The sequence below is a fragment of the Maniola hyperantus genome, chromosome 5, assembly GCF_902806685.2.
Source record: "Maniola hyperantus chromosome 5, iAphHyp1.2, whole genome shotgun sequence".
NCBI classification, from domain to species: domain Eukaryota; kingdom Metazoa; phylum Arthropoda; class Insecta; order Lepidoptera; family Nymphalidae; genus Maniola; species Maniola hyperantus.
In genome coordinates, this window is record NC_048540.1 from 11,173,423 (window position 1) to 11,185,112 (window position 11,690).

Here is an 11,690-nt window from a genome sequence, read left to right on the forward strand (position 1 = left end):
AAAAAAATCTATAATAAAGGCAATATAAAAAAGAAGCTAAATTACTTATAAATGCTATCACTTTCACAATTTTCCTTCGGAAAAAGATAACACTGATTTTAGATCTACCTAAAATCAGTGTTATCTTTGTCTACTACTATTTTAAATTCCAATTTTAAATTAAAATATTTCTGTAGAACCTAGTTAATATTATTCAAAATGTTTCAGCTTCTTCTTAGTTTGTTTTCAGTTACAAGACCTTATTTTAATTTGCTGGAAGTTTTTGCTCAAAATGTTTAAGCAATGTTATGGTCTACTATGCATAAAACAATATTTTTGTGAATATAATATTATTTTCTCAAACGAGTTGCTGGATATGGCACAAGATTGTGTGCTGAGGCAATCCTTCCAAAAGACTTATATGTCAAGCTGTGGACATCGATTAGTTGAAACGACGACAAAGATGGTAATGTCTAGGTACACTAAGCAATTGCATAAAATACCTAGTTGTGATTGAACGTTATGCATGCATTTTGTGTTTAGCAGACAGTGTATTCTCCATGCGATATCTCATCATTCATACATGCAATAACAGTTTCTGCTCACTACCAATAGCGAGAAAATAAATCCAATTTGTACCGGCATATATCATGGTCAGATCGCAGCTCACGATTTATTCACACTTTGTATATTTGTATCCTTTGTGTACAAATGTACAGTCGTCTTCAAATATTTGTATCCCTGAACTAAGTACTTACTGAAATTTGAAAATACACGTTCTGTTTTAATTGTTGGTGTAAGCCCGACTATTATTGAACCCGTTTGGGGTTCTTATGGCTACCACACTATGCCACTGACATAGCCGCCGGTCTGTTCCATTACACGTTTGGAGCTATACTTTAAAAAAATGTACAAAATGTGAGCGGTCGCTCTTTTTATATAGTTGTCCTACAATAGATGTGTATACCTTTAAGTGGCATGTCACACAGAACAAGACTGTATTATTTATTTTTTAAGTGCATTGATAATGTGCACTTGCTGTTGGTGTACCGAAATTTAAAAATTAAAAATAACAATAATAAAAATAAATAAGTTTGCCACCTATGGCCGACACACGCCAGCGGTTGCAGAAGATTGCAGCAGAAAGCCGCAGAGCCGGAAGTGATCTACCGTTTAGCGCCTGCGCACCATCCGCCAGCAAACCCAGCGGCCATAAAAACATACTTGACTCATTTGTGCGGTACTACTGAGCCTCGTGTTAAATACATTGTGTGTAGCCTTGCTTGAGTTGCTTTCCGTGATGCGTTCCGAATGCAGGGCGATTTTAACATTAAAAAAGTTATCCCTTGACAGCAATCTCCCCTGCAACGCGAGTACGATCAGTATAACACATTTTTTTCGCGGTTTTGTCTGGAAAAGCAATTGCTTGACGGCAATGGACAAGTTATAGTGGCTGTAGGTTATTTTTGATACTTACTGTACATGTTCACGTAAGGTGTGGCATGCGGCCCAATCGGATAAATTCTTGTCTGATGCAACATGCGATAAACTTTGCATTTTATTTTCCTTTATATTTTGGGATTTGTTACATGCAGCTTAATTGAATACATTTTATTATTTTTATTTTTTGTTAATAGGACGTAGGTATCTATAGTCCGCGACAGGTTGAGATGGCTATCGAGGTATGAAGCGGGGGAACCTTCCCCGATTGCCATTTCAACCTGTCGCGTAGGTAGGTACCTACTATACCTATTCTGTCAAAATGTTTTTTTAAAGTTAATCACCTTTATTTTGCTAATAGCAATATTAATTTATAAATAATTCGTATATTATGATATACATAGATAGGTCATCTTCATCTTATCCCATCGCCGACCCACTACTGAGCACGGGTCTCCTCTCAGATTGAAAAGAGTTCAGGCCATAGCGCATCATGCAGGCTAAGTGTGGATTGGTAGACTTTGCACACTTTTGAGAACATTATGGAGTACAACTACTTATAGGTAAGCAGGTTTCCTCACGTTGCGTTGTTTTCCTTCAGTGTTAAAGCAAGTCACATAAATCATTAAAATTAATTATTAAGTATTTATGCATTAATGTATTTTTGAACTACATCAAAATCAAATCACATATCTAAATGCTGCAATAGGATTTCCTTAAGTTTCGCTGATCCTGCTGCAGTTCGTTTTTGGTAGAAAGGCTGTTTTTCCATGTATGAAAACCACGCTTGCATTTTAGGATACCTGCGAAACCAAACAAATTCATTTCAAACTCGTTATCTATACATAATCATAATAAACTAACTGGCATAACAACGTTGGTAGCAACAGCTTAAATTGCTGAGTCTAGAAACCTGAGATTTTGTATTTACTTTTCTCCCTTCCTCTCCCTAATAACCTTGACAGAAGAAAAATGAATGATGTATTAAGTATAAAAGTACCTACCTACTACCTACCTACCTAGTACGTACCTACATACGTTTACGTAGTCAAGTCAATAGCAATTAAGTGTTTGCATGCACATAATACTAACTCTATTGGTTTAGCTATGAAAATAAGACTTATTATATTACTAGGCGATGCCTGCGACTTCACCCGCGTGGATTACACAATTTTCAAGCCTCTATTTTTATATGGTTCTTCTTTCTTTTTTTACTCTAGGCTGGACTTTAAGGTGTCAAAAATTCCGTGGGAGATCTTTAATTTTCCGATAGGTACCTACCTATATAAAATAGCCTTATGGATTACGGGATATTTTACGAAATTTGGAACAGAGATAGCAAATTTAGTCAAAATCGGTTAATAATGGGGTAGACCTAGCTAGCTAACTATCGCATTTATAATATTACTAGCTTATTCCCGCGACTTCATCCGCGTGGACTACACAATTTTCAAGCCCCTATTGTACCCCCTCAGGGGTTGAATTTTTAAAAATACTTTTTAAGCGGATATCTTCGTCATAATAGCAATCTGCATGCCAAACAGCCCGATCCGTCCAGTAGTTTGAGCTGTGTGTTTGAGCATTGATAGATCATTCAGTCAGTCAGTCACGTTTTTTCCTTTTATATATAGATAGAAGTATACGAGTAAGTATGGATATAAACTTACTTCTTATCGTCAATTGGGATGACGTAACGCGAGGCCGAGACTGTAGAGGCTAGAGATACATCGGCAACAGTCATGTGGTCGGCCGCAACAAACTCAGTTTTGTTGAGGAATGTTTCAAGGAAATCATAAGCTTCACGTACTGCATTCAATACCTTCTCCGGCGGCTGTCTAACTCCCTCAAAGATTGCCGGATACTTAAAAAAAACATAATGTAATTTTAGTTTAGTTGAAAGGATATTATTTACTCTAATCATGCGATCAACAATTTATGGTTGCTTGCAGCTAGTTGGCCTAAAACTCGATTTTATATTATTTAATCAAAATTTGCTCTGCTCTCCACGCTAGTCTATGTGAATGAACCCTGTGCATCGCTTGGGTAGGTACAAAAGGAATAATAATATTTCCTCCAAGCAAGTCTCTAGGTCTGCCGGCTAAGGCTGTAGGGTTCCGTACCGTACGTATGAAAAAGGGAACTCTTATAGGATTACTTCGTTGTCCGTCTGTCGAGTCAAAAAACCTACAGGGTAGTTCCCCTTTGACTTAAATCATGAAATTTGGCAGGTGGGTAGGTCTTAAAGCAGACATCAAACCGTGAAATTTTTTTTAAATGTGTTCATAAACAAAAATTTAGTACTTTTATAGTAAAATTACTATACCAAGTAGGGTAGCTATCATATGAAATGGATTTACCTGTAGGTACATTCTTATGCATAATAGTTTTTAATTTATCGTGTAAAATGTCGAAAAAATACGACTGTAGTAGGTACGGAACCGAGTTTTTTAATTTATAGACTAGCGCTTGACTGCAATCAGACCTGGTGGCAAGCAGCCTAAGATGGAGTGCGCTTGCCTAGAAGATGCCTATTCACTCTTGACTTGAAGGCACCCATAATATTATCATTGGATGGAGGGGAAAATAATTGATATGTATATTATGTGTGTAAACAACTATGTGTATTGTGTATACTAGCCGTGAGCCGCTGGATTCAAGCAGCGCAAGACTCTGGCGTGTGGAAGTCCCTACAAGAAACCTATGTCCAGCAGTGGACATCTATCATTTGATGATGGTATTATGTACATACCTAGATATAAATTGAATGTCACGCGTAGCGATGAGGAAGACAACAACATCTCATTCATTTGTAGTTTAGCAATTAATATAATATAGAACATAACTGGAAAACTCTCCCATAATCGGGTACTAAAATATAATTACTCACTGATATATTCCTCACACGCAAGAAAAACCACACATCAAAATATATCTTTTGGTCTACCAGTGCTCTTTTCTTTAAATCTTTGGGATATAGGGAGTCATCTTTGCCATACTTATCCGTTAGGTATGTTAGAATAACGTGGCTGTAAAAATAATGCAAAACATTAAAAGTAGGTATACCTACCGATATTTTAGACTATATTTGCTATCAAAAAAATTAGTGAGGCTCACAACACAATGACAGAGAGCTGATGTGAAGAGTCATTTCACAAATCTTTTAAAATCAAAATAAACTAAATTTTGCCTCAATGACGTAATTGCTGACTAATTAGGATTCATTTGAATTTACAAAATAAAATAGTGAAATAAATAATCAACGTTATCCTCTCAGCTCTTTTTAGCTTAAAATACAATCAATTAAGGAAAGTAAGGTGGTTAAATAAAATATTACAACTTTGTTTTATTTTAAAAACAAAATTAACTAAGTAACGCTAGGAACTCATGGAGCGGTTATTACCCGCGCCTGTCGCGGGTGCGGGACCGCAATACTCGTAAAAACACGAAATACATGGAAATGTAGATAGCAATTTTCACGACACGATTTATTCCTGCGGAGGCGCGGTTGTTTGCGGGTCCCGCTACACCAGCGGGCAATTTGTAGAATCGCGCGAGCTGCGGTCGCCTGTGAGCTTTGCGGGCGTCGTCGCCTGCAAGACCTGCGATGGAACGGCGGGCAAAGTGAAGTAATTCAGAACTTTTTTCTTAAAATTTCTGAATAACTACTTACGGACATTCCAAAATAAATATAGAACTTTTCTTTGACTCACTAAAAGAAGAACAACTTAATAGACCATAACAATCACTTGTCTGAATTAGTGGATGCACCCAGAACCTTTTAGGCCTTCTTTTTTGAATTCTTTCTTAAAATGTGTGTCTAGAAACTAGCTGAACAGCCGTAAATGACTGCCGGTCTTGCGACCATCGGCCGCCGATTTTGCGGGCGATGACTGCAACCGCGGTGGCTGCTGTTCCCGCACAAACAAGCGGTCTTGTGAGTAGGTATAGAAATAAAAAAGGTCTCCCGCAACCGCGGCAGGCGCATGTGAAAACCGCTCCGTGAGTTCCAAGCGTAAGTATAGTTTACTTGTGCTACTTTTATTAATTGTGTATGGGGCTTACCCATTACTTTTATTATGGTGAGCTACTTACCTATCATGTATATACAAATCACCATCTTCTAGCATAGGGACAGTATGCATTGGGTTTTTCTGAAATTCAATCGTTATTATTTATCAAATGTAATTTATCAATGATACTTTTTCACGTGAATTTAGATTTTTTGAGATTTCATTTTAGAAATATTTAATTGAAACTTCAATGTTACTTTTAAATGAAAACTATGCAGATTACGAATGCGTATCGTAATTACTAATTTGGTACCTACTCACGATAATCATACGTCTGAGTAAATGATACTAAAATTCACACACATTTAAAAAATAATTTCCGTCTATCTGTCTGTCAGTCTACTTTTACTTTTCACGAAGAAACTACCCAAAGGATCGTGATGTACATAGGCAGGCTAGAGATATATTATATGCTTCATATCGCTTGAGTTATAATTATAGTCCGTGTATAATGTATACATCTTTAAAAATTCGATAAATAAGCAATATTTATAAACGGTCTTACTTTTAGATACTCAGTCGTCAAGTGTTGTTTTTCCATAAGATTCAATTCAATCATCTCAACGGGTACATCATGGATCTCGCAAATCATCATGGCAGCGCAAGCAGGCGGACTCAAGTCCATTTTGTATAATTTTAGCGACATCTGAATAAGAAAATATTATCCATACTTCCATACTAATATTATAAATGCGAAAGTGTGTCTGTCTGTCTGTCGTCTGTTAAACATATAATTGTTATGAGGCTTGATATAATTTGCAGTTACATCAAAGGTTCAATCTCGGTATGTCATGCAAACTGACATCTCTACATGATCAAGTTTGTACGATCAATCCTTCAAGCTACATGCAAATTGAGTAAATACCTAGTTGCTGGTATGTAGACAATATGTAGACTTCAAACATCGTTATACAAATAGAAGATGGGCCTAATAATATTAGGCTCAAGACAGTGGCAGAAGCAAGACGTCATTTTTAAATCTTCAACAAATTACTATGAGGCAAATATTATGTCAGGTTACTATAATACCTATTATTTACAAAATGAAGAAGCAAAAGGTAATTATTGTGTACCTACCTAGCGGGTACAAGACAAGACGCTAATGATTATGTTGTAGTTATCAGATAGATGCAATAGCCCATCACAAGTGGCCTTGCAAGAACTACTTCGGTTACGTTAATATTATACATCTAGTATAGTATAAATACCTACCTATCTACTTTTGCTAACCTTTACATCGGAACATGTTTACAAGTCACATAGATGAGTGACAGAGACAACGCTCTAGAAAGCCGAAATCTCCTTCAAAAGGTCGATGTATAATATTTCCTGCCGACTACTGTACCCTACTACTTATACCTACATCCATTTACGTTTATATACTACTAGATGATGGCCGTGACTTCGTTCACATGAATTATGGATTAAGATTTTTAAAATACTGTGAGAACTACATTTTCCGGGATAAAAAATAGCCTTTGTCTGTCCCCGGGATGCAAGCTATCTCTGTATCAAATTTCGTCAAAGTGGATAAACGGATGGGCTATGAAAAGCTTGCAGATAGATAGACACACTTTCGTATTTATAATACACTAGCTGCCCGGCGAACTTCGTACCGCCTAACAGTCTATTCAAAATTTTTAAATTTTTCTCTCCGTAAGAACCATCCTCGTACTTCAAGGAATATTATAAAAAAAGAATTAGCGAAATCGGTTCAACTGTTCTCGAGATTTGCGATCAGCAACACATTCAGCGATTCATTTTTATATATAGATAATATAATAATATAATACTAGCAGATATCTACGGAGCCAGCGTGTGCTACTACGGAAAAAAAACTCTAAAACCGTCTTAGCATTATTATTGTTTTTCTAATGAAACCGGTTTAGGGCACATCGCGGTTGAATGCTTTCAAAGTCTACAATGGACACAGCTAGAAACATACTTTGTGTTTTACATTAAGAATACCTATCAGGTTTAGTATTGTATATCATGGATGCTATCCATACTATCAATTACTGCACTATTTCCACTGTAAAACAATTAATTCCACACCGATACCACCATGTTGTGTTAATGAAACACGTATTCGGATGACAACTGACTTTATTCTTAAAGTAGCTTATACTCGCGACTTCGTCCGCGTGGACTACACAAATTTCAAAGCCCTATTTCACCAACTTAGAGGTTGAATTTTCAAAAATCCTTTCTTAGCGGATGCCTACCTCATCATAGCTATCTGCATGCCAAATTTCAGCCCGAGCCGTCCAGTAGTTTGAACTGTGCGTTGATAGATCAGTCAGTCAGTCAGTCAGTCAGTCACTTTTTCCTTTTATATATTTAGATACCCAAAACAGCTGTTATTAAACAAAATTCAATTTAACTCTGTTCAATTATATCAAACCGAATAAAAATAGTCGTAATAGGTACGTAGTAGGTAGGTGTTACAGTAGTAAGAACGACATTCCGAGCCTGTGATAAATTATTTTGACGATTCAAAGCACTTGATGTAAAGTAGGTAGGTATATTATATTCTATTCAAAAAGGTAACTAGTATTTTTTTTAAACTTACGGTTAAAAAGAAGTTGACGGCGAATGTATCAAAAAGTAAACTTTCAAACCAACTAGTGATAGTGTAAGTAATAATGTTGTATTCGTTTGATTTGAGTCGTGTGCTCCTGATGGAGCGTTGATAATAACTGACAACACAAACGAACAAGAACAACACTGTGACAACATATCTATTACGACATACCATATCGAACCCAGTGAAGTGCCGCATCATTCTAAACAACGAGTAGGTACACGATGAGTACACAGAATATTCCAATGGTAGAAAATAGAAATACGATCAGTTAATAATTAAGTATTATGAATCATTTACGCATTAGTTGAAATTCATACAGAACAAACAATATGGAACATAATCTGAAAATACAATATTATTTTGTAAATCATTTGGCAAGCTGCCTAAATGATACTCAGATAGAAATCTATATATATAAAAGGAAAAGGTGACTGACTGACTGACTGACTGATCTATCAACGCACAGCTCAAACTACTGGACGGATCGGGCTGAAATTTGGCATGCAGATAGCTATTATGACGTAGGCATCCGCTAAGAAAGGATTTTTGATAATTCAACTCCTAAGGGGGTGAAATAGGGTTTTGAAATTTTGTAGTCCACGCGGACGAAGTCGCGAGCATAAGCTAGTAAAATCTAAATTTTATTTTACTTTGGATTTAATTTATTTTACAGATCTATAGACGACCCTCCTCAATTACAAGAAATAACACTTCTAAGTTTTTTTAATATTCATGGCGGTCATTTTGAGATTTTTATTATTGGTTGTTATAGCTTCAATAGAAATACATAATGTGAAAATTTCAACTCTCTATCTATTAAAAGTTAGGTTCACAAGATACAGCCTGCTGATAGAAAGACGGACGGACGGAATAGACGGGCGAACAGACAGACGACCGGACCGACGCGACGGTCCCGTTGACACCATCCGGGTACGAAACCCTAAAAACAACTCTAGTATAAAAATCTAGTTATGGTGAAGGTCGTTCTTATCCTCGTATTTCTCGCCTATACAGTTCACTCTAATTAAAATGTTACACTTGGGCCTCGAATGAATTCTAACTTCAAATAAACTCAACTCTGACCAATGTAGGTACTAGGTACCTATTCTAATATAAAAATATTTACTTAAATATTAAAAATATACTTACTTCTATTGATATATCAACGCACAGTTCAAACTTCAAACTACTGTACGGATCGGGCTGTTTGGCATGCCATTATGACGTAGGCATCCGCTAAGAAAGGATTTTTGAAAATTGAACCCCTAAAGGGGTGAAATAGGGGTTTGAAATTTGTGTATAGTCCACGTGGACGAAGTCGCGAGTAGGTATAAGCCAGTAAGGTATAAAAAGATTGCCAGTAACACAACAAAATTTGGCTATCGCCAATAGATTAGTTCTTATCGCATAGTTTTCGGATCGCAACAGTTTGCTTAAAAGAGACAAAAATATAGGTACCTATTTGACGATAAGATTACACAATCCAAATTATTTTTGTACAATATATTTGAACCAAATGTGACCATGATGTCACGTTGTCTGATGTACCTAAATAGGTAAGTAATCAGATCTAGGCAATCCATTTTCACGCACTTAATAATTGGATTATTAACTTTGTACCTAAAAGTCGAAGTCTGGCAATAACATCTTAGACAGATGTTGAGTTTCAAAGATGAGCAGAATCTGACTGCCCAAAAGGTCAAACTAAACTTTTAAAGATAAACAGATTCACTTTTTTTACTAATAATATTGTTCTGTTATCATTGGTGGCTGTGATCGCCTAGTGGTTAGGACGTCCGCCTTCTAATCGGAGGTCGGGGGTTCGATCCCGGGTACGCACCTCTAACTTACCTAAATGGGCACCTACTGTTACTTTTTGAGATTTTTCCCACGTGGACAAAGCCCTAGAAAATTGTTCACTATGAAAGAGTAGGTAAGGCATATTTTGTAAGTAAGGTTTGGATCAGTTAACTTGTTAAGTTTAGTAATTGTTGTTGTTACAAGCTTTTGCTCGCAACTTTTTCCGCGTGGATTTATTTTTGAAAATCCCGCGAAATCTGTTTATCTTGGGATAAAAAGTATCCGACGTCCATCTCCATTGAGTAAGTTACCACGATGCTAAATTTCTGCAGTTAAAATTTCTAAAGGTCACAGTCAGGCAAAGCAAAGTAATTATATTTTTACACTAAAGCTCTAGTCACACAGCAATTACTTAGTTCAGTGCGTACCTAAGAACGTGCTATGTGACTAGTGATACTATGACAGAAAATATATGTATGTAGGTTTTTACAGTTTACATAAGAGCATTTTACTTTTCTTTACAAAGTATTACCAATCAGAACAGAACAATACTGTTAAAAAGTCTTATAAAGTTAAATTTGACCTTTCGAGACGATCAGATTCTGCTAAACTTTCGAAATCAACATATCTTTACCATGTTCTTCAAGTTTAGGTAGATACAAAGTTTAGAAGAAGAAGTGCGTGAAAATGGATGGCCTAGATCTGATTTTTTACCTACTCAGATAAATGGAATAGATAATAATAACTAAAGGCACGGGCTATGGGTTTACCAATAAGTACAATTACGTTCATAATGCTATTTACACACCCATTAAGTATTATAAATTATATATTTAACAAAAGTGGCACTTATACATTATTACTAAGATTATTTTATACAAACATAAAATACATTAGGCAGAGAGATGTCAAATTACTAGAGGCATTGATGCCCCGCAAAATGGACATCCTGACTAATCACTCCATAACGCGCTGAGCTGAAATTAAAATTAATTTGCGGACAAGGCCAATTATTGTCAGCATCCATGTTACCACTACATACGTAAATAAATACATACGTTGAATACTTATACTAAGATATACTTATAAAGCTATCCGTATACAGTCAGAGCAACTTGGCTAGTATGATGATATGAAGATAAAAATAATAAATTATCTTAGTTTAGACCGGGCGGATATCTAAATGTTACTATTGTGGCTGTCATCCTAACCCTCGTCATGTCGGAATCCTCTTAAATGTCAGCAAACAAAACTTTTCCCTTGTAATTGTTCTTATCTAGAATAAGTTGGACTCCGCAGGCAATAAACCAAATTGTTTTCTACTAATTTTAATATAAGTGGATAGGTACTATAAACAAACCTGTTTGTGTGTGTGGAATTTCTGAAAATCCTTTTTTGGTATGTAGATCATACCAGAAAAGAATTTTTTACAATTTGGGTACTAGGTTTTTTATACCACGTTGTATAAAAAAACCTAAATGCCAAATCTCAAAAGATCAGCGTTATTTAACTAAATATTAATCATAACAACCAACAATAAAAATTTCAAAAAGGCCGCCATGAAAATAAAAAATATTAAAAAGTGTTATTTTTTGTACTATTGTACGGATACTGTACGGTACGCTGCGGTGCGCTGCAGTGTGGTGCCGCGCGGTGCGGTGCGATGTGGTGTGGTGCGGTGCGCTGTGCTGCGCTGCGGCGCGCTGCAGTGCACTGCGTGAATAACTACGTAAACTCACCTTGATGTAGTCAGTAGGTATTTTGACATAATATTATGGTTGAAGTTGGTATACTGAAAAAATAGTAACATGGAA

At 36.1% G+C, this 11,690-nt stretch overlaps 1 protein-coding gene across 1 annotated transcript; it reads right to left on the bottom strand.

Annotated features, from left to right (window-relative positions):
- Positions 1-2,054: 2,054 nt before the first annotated feature.
- Positions 2,055-8,220, bottom strand: LOC117982273 (glutathione S-transferase 1-like). The gene is made up of 6 exons (XM_034968600.2): positions 8,062-8,220; positions 5,995-6,135; positions 5,512-5,570; positions 4,307-4,445; positions 3,087-3,280; positions 2,055-2,222 (listed from the first exon to the last, which is right to left on the bottom strand). Exons 2-6 carry the CDS (start codon positions 6,133-6,135, stop codon positions 2,105-2,107), a joined length of 651 nt encoding a protein of 216 aa, XP_034824491.1. The 5' UTR covers positions 8,062-8,220; the 3' UTR covers positions 2,055-2,104.
- Positions 8,221-11,690: the final 3,470 nt, after the last annotated feature.